At 35.9% G+C, this 13,925-nt stretch overlaps 1 protein-coding gene across 1 annotated transcript; it reads right to left on the bottom strand.

Moving 5' to 3' along the window:
* Positions 1–735: 735 nt before the first annotated feature.
* On the bottom strand, positions 736–12,863 carry LOC128994875 (uncharacterized). The gene is made up of 6 exons (XM_054419696.1): positions 9,419–12,863; positions 7,838–7,868; positions 6,321–6,422; positions 5,558–5,668; positions 4,785–4,910; positions 736–4,511 (listed from the first exon to the last, which is right to left on the bottom strand). The coding sequence occupies exons 1-6, from the start codon at positions 12,724–12,726 to the stop codon at positions 765–767; spliced, it is 7,425 nt and encodes a 2,474-aa protein (XP_054275671.1). The 5' UTR covers positions 12,727–12,863; the 3' UTR covers positions 736–764.
* Between the last annotated feature and the right edge of the window lie 1,062 nt (positions 12,864–13,925).

Below are 13,925 nucleotides of genomic sequence, written 5' to 3' on the forward strand. Positions count from 1 at the left end.
AAGCTGTTCAAAACATTGGGTCAGGGGGTTATGGGCCAGGGGTTGGATTTGGTATTTATAACCTGATTTCAGCTTAAGTTTTTGAAACGAATGAATGAGTCAATACAAAATTCAATAGAGAAAGTAAATCCAAAATTTTACTGGGTCAAATTGTTTGGAAATTAAAAAAAAAACTTTCTTTAGGAAACTTTTATTAGTGATACTCAGTACTTTTAAGTTGCATAGTTAGCCCTCAAAGGGATAAATTATTACCAATACAGCATAACTCAAGCTAACTATCTTGACATCGGGTAACTCGACAGTCTGACAGCTAACAAGGTACAATACATCTTGCTGGCTTTGTCTTACAAGTGCATTAGACTTTTCTAGCAATTTTTAAGAACATTTTCTTTTAATTATTGAATATTCTAAATTTTTTTGAAGATTATTGCAGGAAAATACCTATGCAAGCAATTTATTTATACGCACAAATTAGTCAGCTATGTATTCATTTATAAAAACAAAAACCCATTTAAATTTCAATGTTCTGCATAATTCGACAACCTCTGGGTATAAAAATTGTCCAGTTAGTGAGGTTTTACTAAACTAAAAATACAAAATTAGTCAATACAAAAAAATAAACCAAGAACTTTTTGTAAATTGTTCTACTTTTAGCACCTGGAATGTCACAATTTTAAATCTCTATTTACAAGTTAAATGCAAAAACAGAGTATATCAAGACTAAAGAATTACTAATGATAAATTCATCACATTAAAGGTACGTGCTAGAAAAGTGACTGTGGTACAATATTCTCTTGCAAGTTATGAACATTTTCATCAGGTAAAGAAATAAAATGGTAGGATACATCAGAGTCGTCGACATCTTCAGTCTGATCTTGATGATTGTCAACTTGGGCATCAGACACCGTTGCACTATCTACTGGTAAACTAGGTGCAGTTTTGGGGGAAAAAGTGTGAAAGTGGACTTTTTGTTTGTGTCTACAAAGTTGTTTTCGATTCTTGAAAGTTTTATTGCAAAACTTACAGAGGAAAGACTTTTCTCGGCTGTGAACAGCTTGATGATTCCTCAGATGGTTCCTGCTGCGGAATTTTTCATGGCATTTCTCACATACGAAGGGTTTCAGATCTGTGTGAGTTAGAGTGTGTGCTCTGAGAGCGCTAGCTCTCGAGAAGGACTTTGAACATATCTGACAACTAAACACTCTGTCTGCGTGTACTTCAGCGTGTTTCTTGAACGAATCTGGATGACTGAAACTTTTTCCACACTCTTGACAAACATAGGGCTTTTCTTTCGAGTGGTAAATTAGTTTGTGTGATTTGACTGCGTGTCTCCATCTGAACGTTTGCTGGCAAATATCACATTTAAACTTCTTCTCGTCCGTATGGACAAGTTGGTGAGTGTTGAGAACATCTTTGCGGTTGAATGTTTTTCCACAGATCTTGCATTCAAACTTCTTCATTCCAGTGTGGATTAAAAGATGCATTTTCAGGGTGCTCAACAAACTAAATGCTTTCTGACAAATTTCACAGCGGAAAAGCTTTTCGCCCGAGTGTAAAACTTTGTGCCTTTTCAGAGAGTTCAAAGCTGAAAAATTGCTTTGACAAATATCGCAGGTGTACAGTTTTTTCTCTGAGTGTACAGACCAATGTGCATGGAGAGAATCCCTAGAACTAAACTTTTCATTGCAGTAAGCACAAGGGAAAGCCATGTTAATGTCTTCCTCTTTGTGGCACAATTTGTGCCTTTGGAGATTAGCCAATTTTTGAAAGGACCTCAAGCACTTTTCACATTGATACAAAGTTTCACCTTGAATTTTGTGTTTACTCTTTTGCAGTTCGGGTTGTGATGAGAATCTTGACTCAATTTCCAATTGTCTGTTTTCAACAGTAATATTTATCTCTGGTTCTTGATTAATGCTACCAGTATTGTTCATTTCCTGCCCCAGGTAGAGAGGATCCTTCGTTGAATTAATATCTTCTCCATTTCTATCTTCTTCTTTTGCATTTCTAGCAGCCAAATCCACAGCTTCTTGATTGTCAAAAGTCTCATTCGGCATTTTTGAATGCACCTTTATTTTACTTTGCATTATGCATACCTTAACATGTTTTCTTGCTACACAATTGGTTAGAAAACCTGCATTGCATTTGGAACACTTGTACCTCTTGACACCATTATGTGTGGTGATAGTGACTATTTTAGTCACATCATTCAAATTCTCTTTGTCTTCACCACATGTATCTCTTGTACTTCTGTCAGATTGCCACTTAAGATCTAATTCTCTTTTCTCCTCCTTGTGGACATATTTAATGTGTATCATAGCAAAACCTTTAGACTGATACCTTTTAAAACATAAAGGACATTCGTAACTCTCATCTGTATATTTAATAGGTGGTTTGTTTCCAGCTACCTTTTTACTATGGACACTAGCTGCATGAATGATTGCTGTTATTCTTGTTTTAAACATTTTTTTACATTTATAACATTTATAATTCCTACCAGAAATAGGGTTAGGCATATGCTTTGACAGAATTCCTAATTCATCCTCCTGAGAATGTTCTGCATTCAACTTCACTGCCAAATCGGATTTCAATGATCTTTGACATTTATCAAACTCATAACTCTTGCCAGAGACTTGTTTTGATACCAACTCAAAGGGGGTATGTTTTTTCTCCTTGTAGACATGACCTTTGAGTATCTTTACAACCAATTCGGATTTCAATAATCTTTGAGACTTATTAAATCCACAAATATTACCAAAGACTTGGTTAGGTGCAACCTCAACAGATGTTTCTTCTTTTTCCTTGTGGGTTTTCCTCATTTTACCTTTGTGTACCTTTAAGGCGTGTTCAGATTTGAATACTTTTTGACAATGATTACACTCGTTTTCCTTATGAAATTCATTAAATTCAAAACTCTTACCAGAGACTTGGTCAGGTACAAACTCAAAAGGTATTTCTTCTTTTTCCTTGTGGGTTTCCTTCATTTTACCTTTGTGTACCTTTAAGGCGTGTTCAGATTTGAATACTTTTTGACAATGATTACACTCGTTTTCCTTATGAAATTCATTAAATTCAAAACTCTTACCAGAGAGTTGGTCAGGTACAAACTCAAAAGGTATTTCTTCTTTTTCCTTGTGGGTTTCCTTCATTTTACCTTTGTGTACCTTTAAGGCGTGTTCAGATTTGAATACTTTTTGACAATGATTACACTCGTTTTCCTTATGAAATTCATTAAATTCAAAACTCTTACCAGAGACTTGGTCAGGTATAAACTCAAAAGGTATTTCTTCTTTTTCCTTGTGGGTTTCCTTCATTTTACCTTTGTGCACCTTTAAGGCGTGTTCAGATTTGAATACTTTTTGACAATGATTACACTCGTTTTCCTTACGAAATTCATTAAATTCAAAACTCTTATCAGAGACTTGGTCAGGTATAGACTCAAAAGGTATTTCTTCTTTTTCCTTGTGGGTTTCCTTCATTTTACCTTTGTGTACCTTTAAGGCGTGTTCAGATTTGAATACTTTTTGACAATGATTACACTCGTTTTCCTTATGAAATTCATTAAATTCAAAACTCTTATCAGAGACTTGGTCAGGTACAAACTCAAAAGGTATTTCTTCTTTTTCCTTGTGGGTTTCCTTCATTTTACCTTTGTGTACCTTTAAGGCGTGTTCAGATTTGAATACTTTTTGACAATGATTACACTCGTTTTCCTTATGAAATTCATTAAATTCAAAACTCTTACCAGAGACTTGGTCAGGTACAAACTCAAAAGGTATTTCTTCTTTTTCCTTGTGGGTTTCCTTCATTTTACCTTTGTGTACCTTTAAGGCGTGTTCAGATTTGAATACTTTTTGACAATGATTACACTCGTTTTCCTTATGAAATTCATTAAATTCAAAACTCTTACCAGAGACTTGGTCAGGTACAAACTCAAGAGGCGTTTCTGCTTTTTCCTCGTGGGTGTTTCTCGTTTTACATATGTGTACTTTTAATGCGTGTTCAGATGTGAATACTTTTTCACATTGATTACACTTTTTCCCCTTATGAGCATGAGCAAACACTAGATGCAGCTTTATTGCTCTCATGGATTTAAAACGTCTTCCACATTTATTACATCTATAAATTTTGCCAGAAGGCCTATTTGGCATCAACCTATAAGCTTTTTCTTCTACTCGTATTCCCTTATGAGCACGACCTTCATGTATATATAACCCATGTATGGAATCGAACACAAGTTGACATTTATCACATTCATAACATTTAACAGAAATACTATCCATTTCTTCTTTTTCCTTGTGACTTCCCTCATGTGTCATCAAACCTCTTCTGCTTTCAAAACCTTTTGTACAAGTATTACATTTATACTTTTTACCAGAAACATTTTCCTCTTCCGGTTTGCACACATGTTTCACTAAGTAGGCTTTGGATGAAAACTTTTTCCAACATTTGTTGCATCTGAAGATTTTACCACCCAGATGGAACCGCTTAAAGTGTCTCTTATACTGCAACTGTAAAAAGAAAAAAAAGTTAACTCAGCAAACAAAACAAAAAGGAAATATATTTTAAAAATGGGTTTTGAAAGAATAGTACTAAAAGGTACAAAAATAGAAACAAACTCAGTTAAAAAGAGCTATGGTAGTATAATTTCAGACACATTGGTATTTTAGTTTTGTACATAATTATGATTTCAAAATCTATTCTTAAGTGTTAACTGCATCATTTCCAGCATCATATGACAGAACTACACCGGCTAATAATCTCCAACTTGGTTCATACGGTACCTGTGAAGTGAAAATCCGGGAACATTTGGGACACTTGAACATGAGTTTGAGACGAGAAACAGTGTTCAACCTAGAGAGAGGGCCGGACTGAACAGACCGATGATTAGGCTCTGGCACTCCAGACATCTGTAACAAATATCAAGTTGTACAATAAGTAAAGTACAATAGTTAGACATGTTAGCTCAAATTTTAACATGGTACCTGTAATGATAAGGCAAAGGACAATGAGAAACCAGGATGCTGTCAAAGCTTCCAAATGTCCCTTTGCTCTGCCGCTTCAATCCTCTTTTAACCAGTTCTTGTTTTAATTTACAGTTAGTAAAGTTATGTAATTTACGGGATTGTGGAAAATCCTGAATATCCCCCATGATTTTGTAGACATCATCATCTCCAGCAGTCACAGCACATATTAATTACTGCAGTCCCGTAACGATCATCACTGTCTCCCGCGTTCATGAAAAAGTTATCGTCACCCGCGATCGCATAAAGCATGAATTTTTGATCACACAATCTTCAAAGACATGTTCTTCAACGACGAGAATATCCCATTGGTAAAAGCCTGTCTCGCCTATCTTCTGAGTATAGACAATGGGTTGTCTTGACGTACTCTGTGGCTTACAGTCATGCCACACGTAGGTAAATAGCACACAAGTAAGGGTTGGCTAACAAAGAAAAAGTCGGATAAGATCTAAGATTGGATAATGGAGACTCCACTGATCACTGTTTACAAAATAACGATTTCTAAGAAAATCATGTATGTAAAACCATCTTACATCATATTCATCATCATTGTCTGATGCAAATCCTAGGATCATTTCTCCGTCATCATCTACATCAAATCCCAGAAAAACAGCTTCGCCCTCATCATCGGAAATCAGTTCTTCCTGCAATCATTAAAATAGTTTGTGTCACAATGAAATTACAGTAAAAACTGGATCAATTGGAAATAAAGGGGGTGAGGCCATTTTGGTTAATCTTTTTTTTCAGTTCATCAACTTTTTAAATAGACAATAGACAATCTACAGGCTATTCCGTTAAAAAAAATTTCTATAGTTTGGCCGCTTAGAAAGCGACCTGCGCGCTAATGCTAAACCAATGCTAGAGGAGGTCGCTTTCTAAGCGGCCAAACTATACATGAATTATTTTAATTACTGTCATCATAAAGCCCCCATACACGGGCGAACATGTTCGCGAGCCTGTTGGCGGACACGCTCACAAACATGCTCGGCATTTCCACCATACGGTCGAGCATGCTCGGGAACTTCCTTACCGCCACCGTACAGTACTCACTTCTCTCGTTCTGTGACAGTACGACGAGCCGAGCGCCGAGCCCAACATGCTTGCCGGTACGAAGGCTCGCAGACCCCACACACGGGCGAACATGCTCGCAAACATGTTTGCCCGTGTATGGGGGGCTTAAAATATACAACAGTTTACAGAAAATATTTTTAACATAATTGACAGTTTACTGAAATTTGAATCCATGTAACGGAATAATACAAACACATTTAGACCACAAAAGTGCTGTTCACTTACTGCTAAAGGGTCAACCAATTTGTATTCCTTCCTTGGTTTGTATTGTTTATCAATCCATCCTATTCCTGCTACTGCTCCTTTCTTGATGTACTTCCTTTTTCCCTTGAGAAAAAAAAGGATGGATTATAAAAAGATATCACTAATTACATAATTATTCCAAAGAGCTGGGTAGCCAAGCAGATTTAGAGCTCACCAATCAACCTTTAATCTTTTCAAATGGTTTATGTTTGGAACCAGCTGACTTTGATCATTGGGCTTTCAATAAATGATCCTGATTAACCAGCTGATCTAAATCCCCGTGTACACGTAGCTAGTTTACTAGCAGCTAGTATTCGCTGCTAGCACTAGCTGGGCACACTAGCGCGAAAATACCAATCTACACGTGGCTAGTTATTAGCGCTTATTATTAGCGCTAGTCATGTAGAAATGAAGTGTTCATTGGTCGCAATAGCCATTTCAGTTTAGCACAAAATGTCTTCTGTTCCCTTAAATCGAAATGTTCTGAGACAAATTTTAAGAATTGGTGTACAGAGTTGTGTGAACATGAACTTAATCAAAAGAGACGATCTGTATGGGTTCGAAGGTGGATTAGGAGGCGAGAAATTCTTGGTGCGTCCAATACTCTTTTAAGAGAACTGGCATTGGAAGACCCTACAGAGTACTTTAAGTTTAAGTACTTTAAGTACTAAGTACTTTAAGTACTAAGTACTTTAAGTAACAAACACTTCTACTTGTCAGACAAACAACAACTGATGCACTATCACTGGCGTATGGCGAGTGGCAATTAGCACTAGCAGAAGAGCAAATACCCCGCTAGTACCTCGCTAATTTGCTAGCGCTAGTGGTCACGTGACCACCTCCTCCACTTATTAGCGCTAGTAATATCAAACATGTTCAAAACGACTAGCAGCGAGTAAAATGCTAGCGCGCTAGTAATTGTTTACGCTAGTAGACCGTTTACACGGAGCGAATTTACTAGCGCTAATCAACTAGCTGCTAGTACTAGCCTCGTGTACACGGGGCTTTAGTCAGTAACTATTATCATAGACTATGCTATTATCAAGACATCCCTATGTTAAATTTGTAGCCAGCTTTTTCATCAAAATCGTCATAGTTGATGTGAGCCACCTACAGATTGCGCTGACCTAAATTACTAAATTCTACCGAATACACAATCTTTTTAACCAAGTCAAACAGGGTTAATTGAATGTATCTTGGCTGCGCTGGTGTTCAATTAAGTCGATTAGTTGTAAGATACACATTTTCAAAGCCAAGATGTTTTGAAAACTAGAACACTTTGAAAATTGAATTTTTAAATTTATTATATTTTAATTACATTTAAATCTAAAGTGGTGAGGAGCTAAGGATGGCCTTAAGAAGATCAAAACACATTCTTCAAAAAGAGATTGAGAACATTTAAGTACAAATAATAAGTACAAATAATAGGCCTACAATTAATCATTCAGCATGTGCAATGTATTTTGTACCTTTTTAAAGATTAGAAATGTCAAACTTACCACTTTATAGTAAGCATCCTTCTTCAACCTCCTGGGAAAGATAATACACTGTATTAATATTTATTGGTTTAATATTTTACCCTAGATAATAGATATTAGATAAAAGATATTGCAAATTGTTTTGAAAAAGAGCATGAAAGCATTCTTAAATATCATATAAATTTCTAACGACTCAATAAATATGGTAACTTGACTTATTAAGTTATTGATACATAGAACAGTGTTTTAACCTTATATTTAAAAAATAATTAGATTATAGCGTTACAGTAGAACCCCTCATATCCGGCCTTGGTTTTACCGGTCCTCTGTTTATCCGGCCCCTTCCAGGAAGCCAATATCAAAATTTTTTTCTCACACCTTACAGACGTTTAGATACAAGCACTAGTCTTTGTGACTGCTTAAGTCATAAAATAAATTGTTCTCATTATTTATCTGTTTGTTTATACATTTATTTGCTGAGTCACTATACTCAGTTGAGCTAGTAGGCCTAACCTCTGATCAGTTGGCTGATTATTTCCAAAGTGGGTTTAGTACAGTACAGTACGAGTACATTAATTTTTGTATTTCACAAAGTGGTTAAGAATGTTGAGTAGAAATGCAAGTACCATTTAAGTCCTAATGATCTTTAAGTAGGTACAATTTATTGTAATTTTTACCTCCATTTAATATGTTTTGTTACCTGGAATCATAATATTTGTAGCCTACATTCATTACTTACAGTATTGACTTTAACCTACAAATATTTTTTTTCCTTTTTACAAACATGTTTATTTTTCTAAAAATGATCCCAGAACAGAATTAAATGATACTTTTGATTGCATATATTGATTACCTATTATTATTAGGTATGAATTGTCATTTTCATAGTAGGTTGGTTTATCCGGCCAAATCGTTATCCGGCCAGGGGCTTGGTCCCGTGGAGGCCGGATATGAGGGGTTCTACTGTATGTGCAAAATTTTTTTGGCATCCTTCTACCTAGTTTAAAGGCCATTTCATTGTAGAAATAGATAAGATCTTTCTTAATAAAGAGCTATCTTTTCAAATAATATTTCAACCATTATATTGAGGTGTCGAGAACTTTCATAACAATAACTAGCTAGTAGTGTAGCTAATTTCTTTAGCTAACTTATATAAGATAATACACTCACAGAGAAGTAAGATACAGAGGAAACATGCTAATGGAACAACAATGGAGCTTTTAGCTCTAGAACGGTGGGGTGGAAATATACTAGTACCGAGCAAGGAAGAGCCCGAACAGCTATGGTTTACAACAGCAGTTGTAGCACACAGGCTCTTCTTACAGCGTAAGCACTGTAGTAAGTGCTGGTGAGGGGGGAGAGGAGAGCGGAAGGGAATGACCAATAGAATTTGCACTAGACACAAGCGACTGATGCTAGACACAGCTTAAGTCTATCATTGAATGTTTCCTCTGTATTTTACTTCTCTGTGGTACACTGTACTTCCAAGATTATTTGAGAATTAAAATTTTGACTCCGTATATGCCAACTGAAAATACCGGCCTGTTTCTTAAAACAATATATTACATGTAAACAAAATATTTCAATCAATAGCATACTTACTTTATACTTGAAACGTTCTTATTCTGTGGAACAAATTTGTCGAACTGAGCTGTATGCTTTGAATTGTTTTTTGATGAATCTTCATCAGAATAGTTTTTTGAATCATTCAAAGATTCATTTGATCCTTCGATCAAATCAAGATTTTTAACTTTTCTTTTTTTGTACCTCCTTTTCTCAAGCCTGATTAACTCTTTTAATCCCCAAGATGCTTTCCTTCCAATAAGCTTTCTTCTCCCGCTCTCTGGGTAAATTCGCCTTGCATATTTTTTTCTTGGTTTCTCTTCTGGGTTGTCATTAGCTCTTTCCTTTATTTCTAGAGACGTTGGCTCCTCAATCCGGTAGGATATATTGCTTGCATCTAATGATTGATCTAGATTTTTTTCTGATATGACATCATTGGATGAATTCTTTGATGCTTTCCCTTCTAACGATTTAACAACACTCCCATCCACTAAACGACTGATTTTCTTACCATGGAGAACATCCTCCATAACAACACTACAACTTCTACCTATTAAGACTGGAGTTGCTTGTGTGCTGACATTTGTGTTCATTGGTACTTTTAAATCAGCCAAAATACTTAAGCTCCTACCCTTCTCATTGGTAGTGTTAAGTTTTACATTATTGGGTTCAGAGCTTACACTGCAGATTCGTTCAACTTGAGCTGTTGGTGCGGAGCTAACCTTTCTTGCAGACATATTTTCAACTGATTGCCTTGATATGATGCTTAAGTTTCCAGACAATCGACTACCCAAGCCTTCCATATTGATTTTATCTGATGGAATAACTTGATCAGACTGATTTGATAAGGTTGCTTGAGTTATATTAGAAGTGCCTAAACTTTGTGGTTTTTTATTTACTTCAGTTAAACTTTGGGAGTTTGAAGAAACACTTATGGTAACATGTTTGGACAACTTTTGTTTGACGATATCCAAATCATTGGTGTTATCTACATTTACTTGTGGCTTACACGTTAACTGATTGGTGCATACTGACATAGAATCTTTATAAGATGTTGTAACACTGGCTACTTCTGATGATTCAAGAGATTGACTTTGGTTACATCGGTTAGACATTTTATCAGTATTAATAGTTTCTACAGACTTTGATGATTCAAAATATTGACTTTGGTTATTTTGGTCAGACATTTTAGCAGTATTAAAAGTTTCTGCGGATAAGTTTATGAAAACCGTTGGTTTAGATGTACAATTCGTTTCCAAAGAAGCTTGATTCTCTGTTTGTTTTATTTCCGTTCCTGGTAGCTTTGAAGAATCATTTGTTCCTAAATCAGCGTTTTCTAACCTATCTAAAGCTTCATGGGCATGGACTGTTGTAGCTTTTGAAAGTGTAACTTTAAAGTCTTTACTCTGGTTAGGCCTTCCAACAAAGACACTGCATGTTTTAGTATCAGTTGGACTTAATTTTGACTGATCATTCTGGTTAAAAGGTTTCTGGGGATTGGCCTTTGAAGGAGAACTAAAATCACTACGATGTTTGACATTTTGTGCAACTTTGGAAGTATCCTGAATCATTTTACCATCTTGACTTTGAGTACTACCTATTTGTGAATCTCTATTGTCTAAAGATGAATTTGGGTTTTGACATTCTTGGTGACTGTCACTTGACTTGTTAACACTCAACTTAGGTTTTAGCAACTCTTCTAGCAATTTTGAGTGACTACTCATTGGCGGGGTCTTATCATTAGAAGTCAAACTTTTTTGGTCTAAGGATGATGTTGGCTGGACGACTGTTTGCTCTGACTTGCTATTGACAAAAGCAGTACTACCCGAGTACTGACTTACTTTACTGTTAACTCCTGGATCACCATAACAGAGAGGAGTTTTTGGAAGGGACAGCGCAACTTTGTTCCTTGGCCCGTTGAAGGAAGTGTTTTTATTGATAGGTGTAGAGGGGGGAGTCAACAGAGAGGTTGATGTCATCTTGTTTCCAAAATATGGATCTCGATTACTTTCATAACTTGTGTACTCGTTATGACCTAAAATTTTGGGCAATTTGATCTTATTAGGGGATATTTGTTGTGGCAGCTTAAATTCATAAGGCCCTGGTAATTTGAATTCAGGAAGTTTTTGCGATTTAGGTGAAACTTGAAAACTAGTTGGAAGTGTTGAAGGAAGATTCTTATTTTTATTTTTGGGAGGAGTGATGGGTTGGTGAGCATGTTGTGCTGAAGACTTTAATATCTCAGATCTGATTGTTGGATTTCTCAATTCCAGATATATTTTACCTTCTTTAAAACCAGTTTGGGATCTGCTGCTGGACCCGATCTGGAAGTAGGGAGTGTGTGGGGTGATTTTGGCTTGACTTGATAGCACACTAAGTTTTGAATCAGCTTTGCTGATTACTGTTTCTCTCGTAGGACTTTGAAATTTGTTGTATTCAGTTCTAATTGGCGATGAAGAATAAGTTTGCTCAGTTCTAATTGGCGATGAAGCATAAGTTTGCTCAGTTCTAATTGGCGATGAAGAATAAGTTTGCTCACTTCTAATTGGCGATGAAGAATAAGTTTGCTCAGTTCTAATTGGCGATGAAGCATAAGTTTGCTCAGTTCTAATTGGCGATGAAGAATAAGTTTGCTCACTTCTAATTGGCGATGAAGAATAAGTTTGCTCACTTCTAATTGGTGATGAAGAATAAGTTTGCTCAGTTCTAATTGACGATGAAGAATAAGTTTGCTCAGTTCTAATTGGCGATGAAGAATAAGTTTGCTCAGTTCTAATTGGCGATGAAGAATAAGTTTGCTCACTTCTAATTGGCGATGAAGAATAAGTTTGCTCACTTCTAATTGGTGATGAAGAATAAGTTTGCTCAGTTCTAATTGACGATGAAGAATAAGTTTGCTCAGTTCTAATTGGCGATGAAGGGTAAGTTTGCTCAGTTCTAATTGGCGATGAAGAATAAGTTTGCTCTGTTCTAATTGGCGATGAAGGATAAGTTGGTTTTGACTGATTTACACCTAGAATATTTGAATATTGTTGCTGGGTATTTTGAATAGTCTTGTTTCTATTGGATTGCTCAAGTTCAATCACAGTTAATGGCCTTAGTTCAGCTTTTTCCGTCTCTTGATTCCTATTCTCTTCCTTGTTCAAAGGCTGACAAAGTTGCTGATACAATTTTGAAGTGGCAAATTTAGGATTTTCATTACGGTGCTGTTTGAGTGGTTTTAACTCTTGGAAAGTTTTACAAAAGTTTGAAGGATTTTCAACAACAGTTGTAGGAATCAAATACTCGTACTCTTTTGAATCATAACCCTCTTTTGGTAAACTGGAAGTTACAGAAACAGGTGACATCTCGTGATAAAATTTAGGTTCTTCTAGAAGATTATAATGGTTTGGGGATATAGAATTGAGTTGATGATACACTTTGTTTTCAGATTGAATATGAGAATCTTCAAACGAACTGACAGTAACCGGTTGGAGTGACTGAATATGACACATTCCACTGCTTGTTGAAATCGCACCAATTTCTAAAGACTGAACACTAGTAGGTGTACATGGATAAAAGCTTGAAGTTGAATTGACGTCACCTTGGACATTTCCACCTTGGATCATGTCGTATGAATCACTGTTCACATTGCAAGTCAGGTCTACGTGATGTGAAGACTGTTGCAACTGTTTAGGTCTATCAAATACAAACACACCGGGTAGCGGAGGCGGAGGTGGATTCATAGTTAAGATTGTATTCACTCCCTGTGTTGGGTTATCAATAAAAGCACTGTTTTCCAGTCTTTGCTTCTCTTTATTGCCATCCTTCTGGCCTGAGTCTGGGTTGTATTCACTGACATCACCAATTGTTACGTTCATTGCTCGGGAAACACCTAAAATAAAAGAAAATTTGGTAAAATAAATGTTAGATGAACGGCGATAAAATTTTGTTTGCTTGAATCTGTAAGTCATTCATGCATTCAGTCATAGGCCTAGTCATTAGGCTATTCAGTTAAATTATGTTATGCAAAAATTGATTTTAAATCTGCTGCCTTCATAAAGGGACAATAACTCCCCCTCTTCCCCATAATTACGTGTCCCTACCTCATTTCCTCCCCAAAAAAACCTTTACTTTTCAAGCACACAACATTTTGTATTAATGGAAGCCAAATTAAAATGGTAAACCTTAAATTTTGGCCGATAAATTATGAATTTGAATAATTAAAGCCTACTTCTGTTATGACAAAGTATAAATATGACAAACACAGTTTTTATACACATACAGTAGACTCTTGATAATTCGAAATTGGTGGGCCAAGCATATCAATTTGAATTATCAAGAGTTTTAAATCATCAAGAGTTCGATTTATCGGGAGAAAAATAAACCATTCGAATTACAGAGAGTTTGTTTGTTTAATACATACAAAGGTACAGCACGTTACAATAAAACATCATACCGTATTTTAGTACACTTTTAAACAATCAACGGCTTATTTTTCAGTTACTGTAGTTGCAAAGAAATCTGTTATTTAGCGCTATATATTTCGCCAATAGCTGAACTATCA

This window comes from Macrosteles quadrilineatus, unplaced genomic scaffold (genome assembly GCF_028750875.1).
Source record: "Macrosteles quadrilineatus isolate MER2022 unplaced genomic scaffold, UCM_ALF_1.0 Scaffold_5__1_contigs__length_97177068, whole genome shotgun sequence".
NCBI classification, from domain to species: Eukaryota; Metazoa; Arthropoda; class Insecta; order Hemiptera; family Cicadellidae; genus Macrosteles; species Macrosteles quadrilineatus.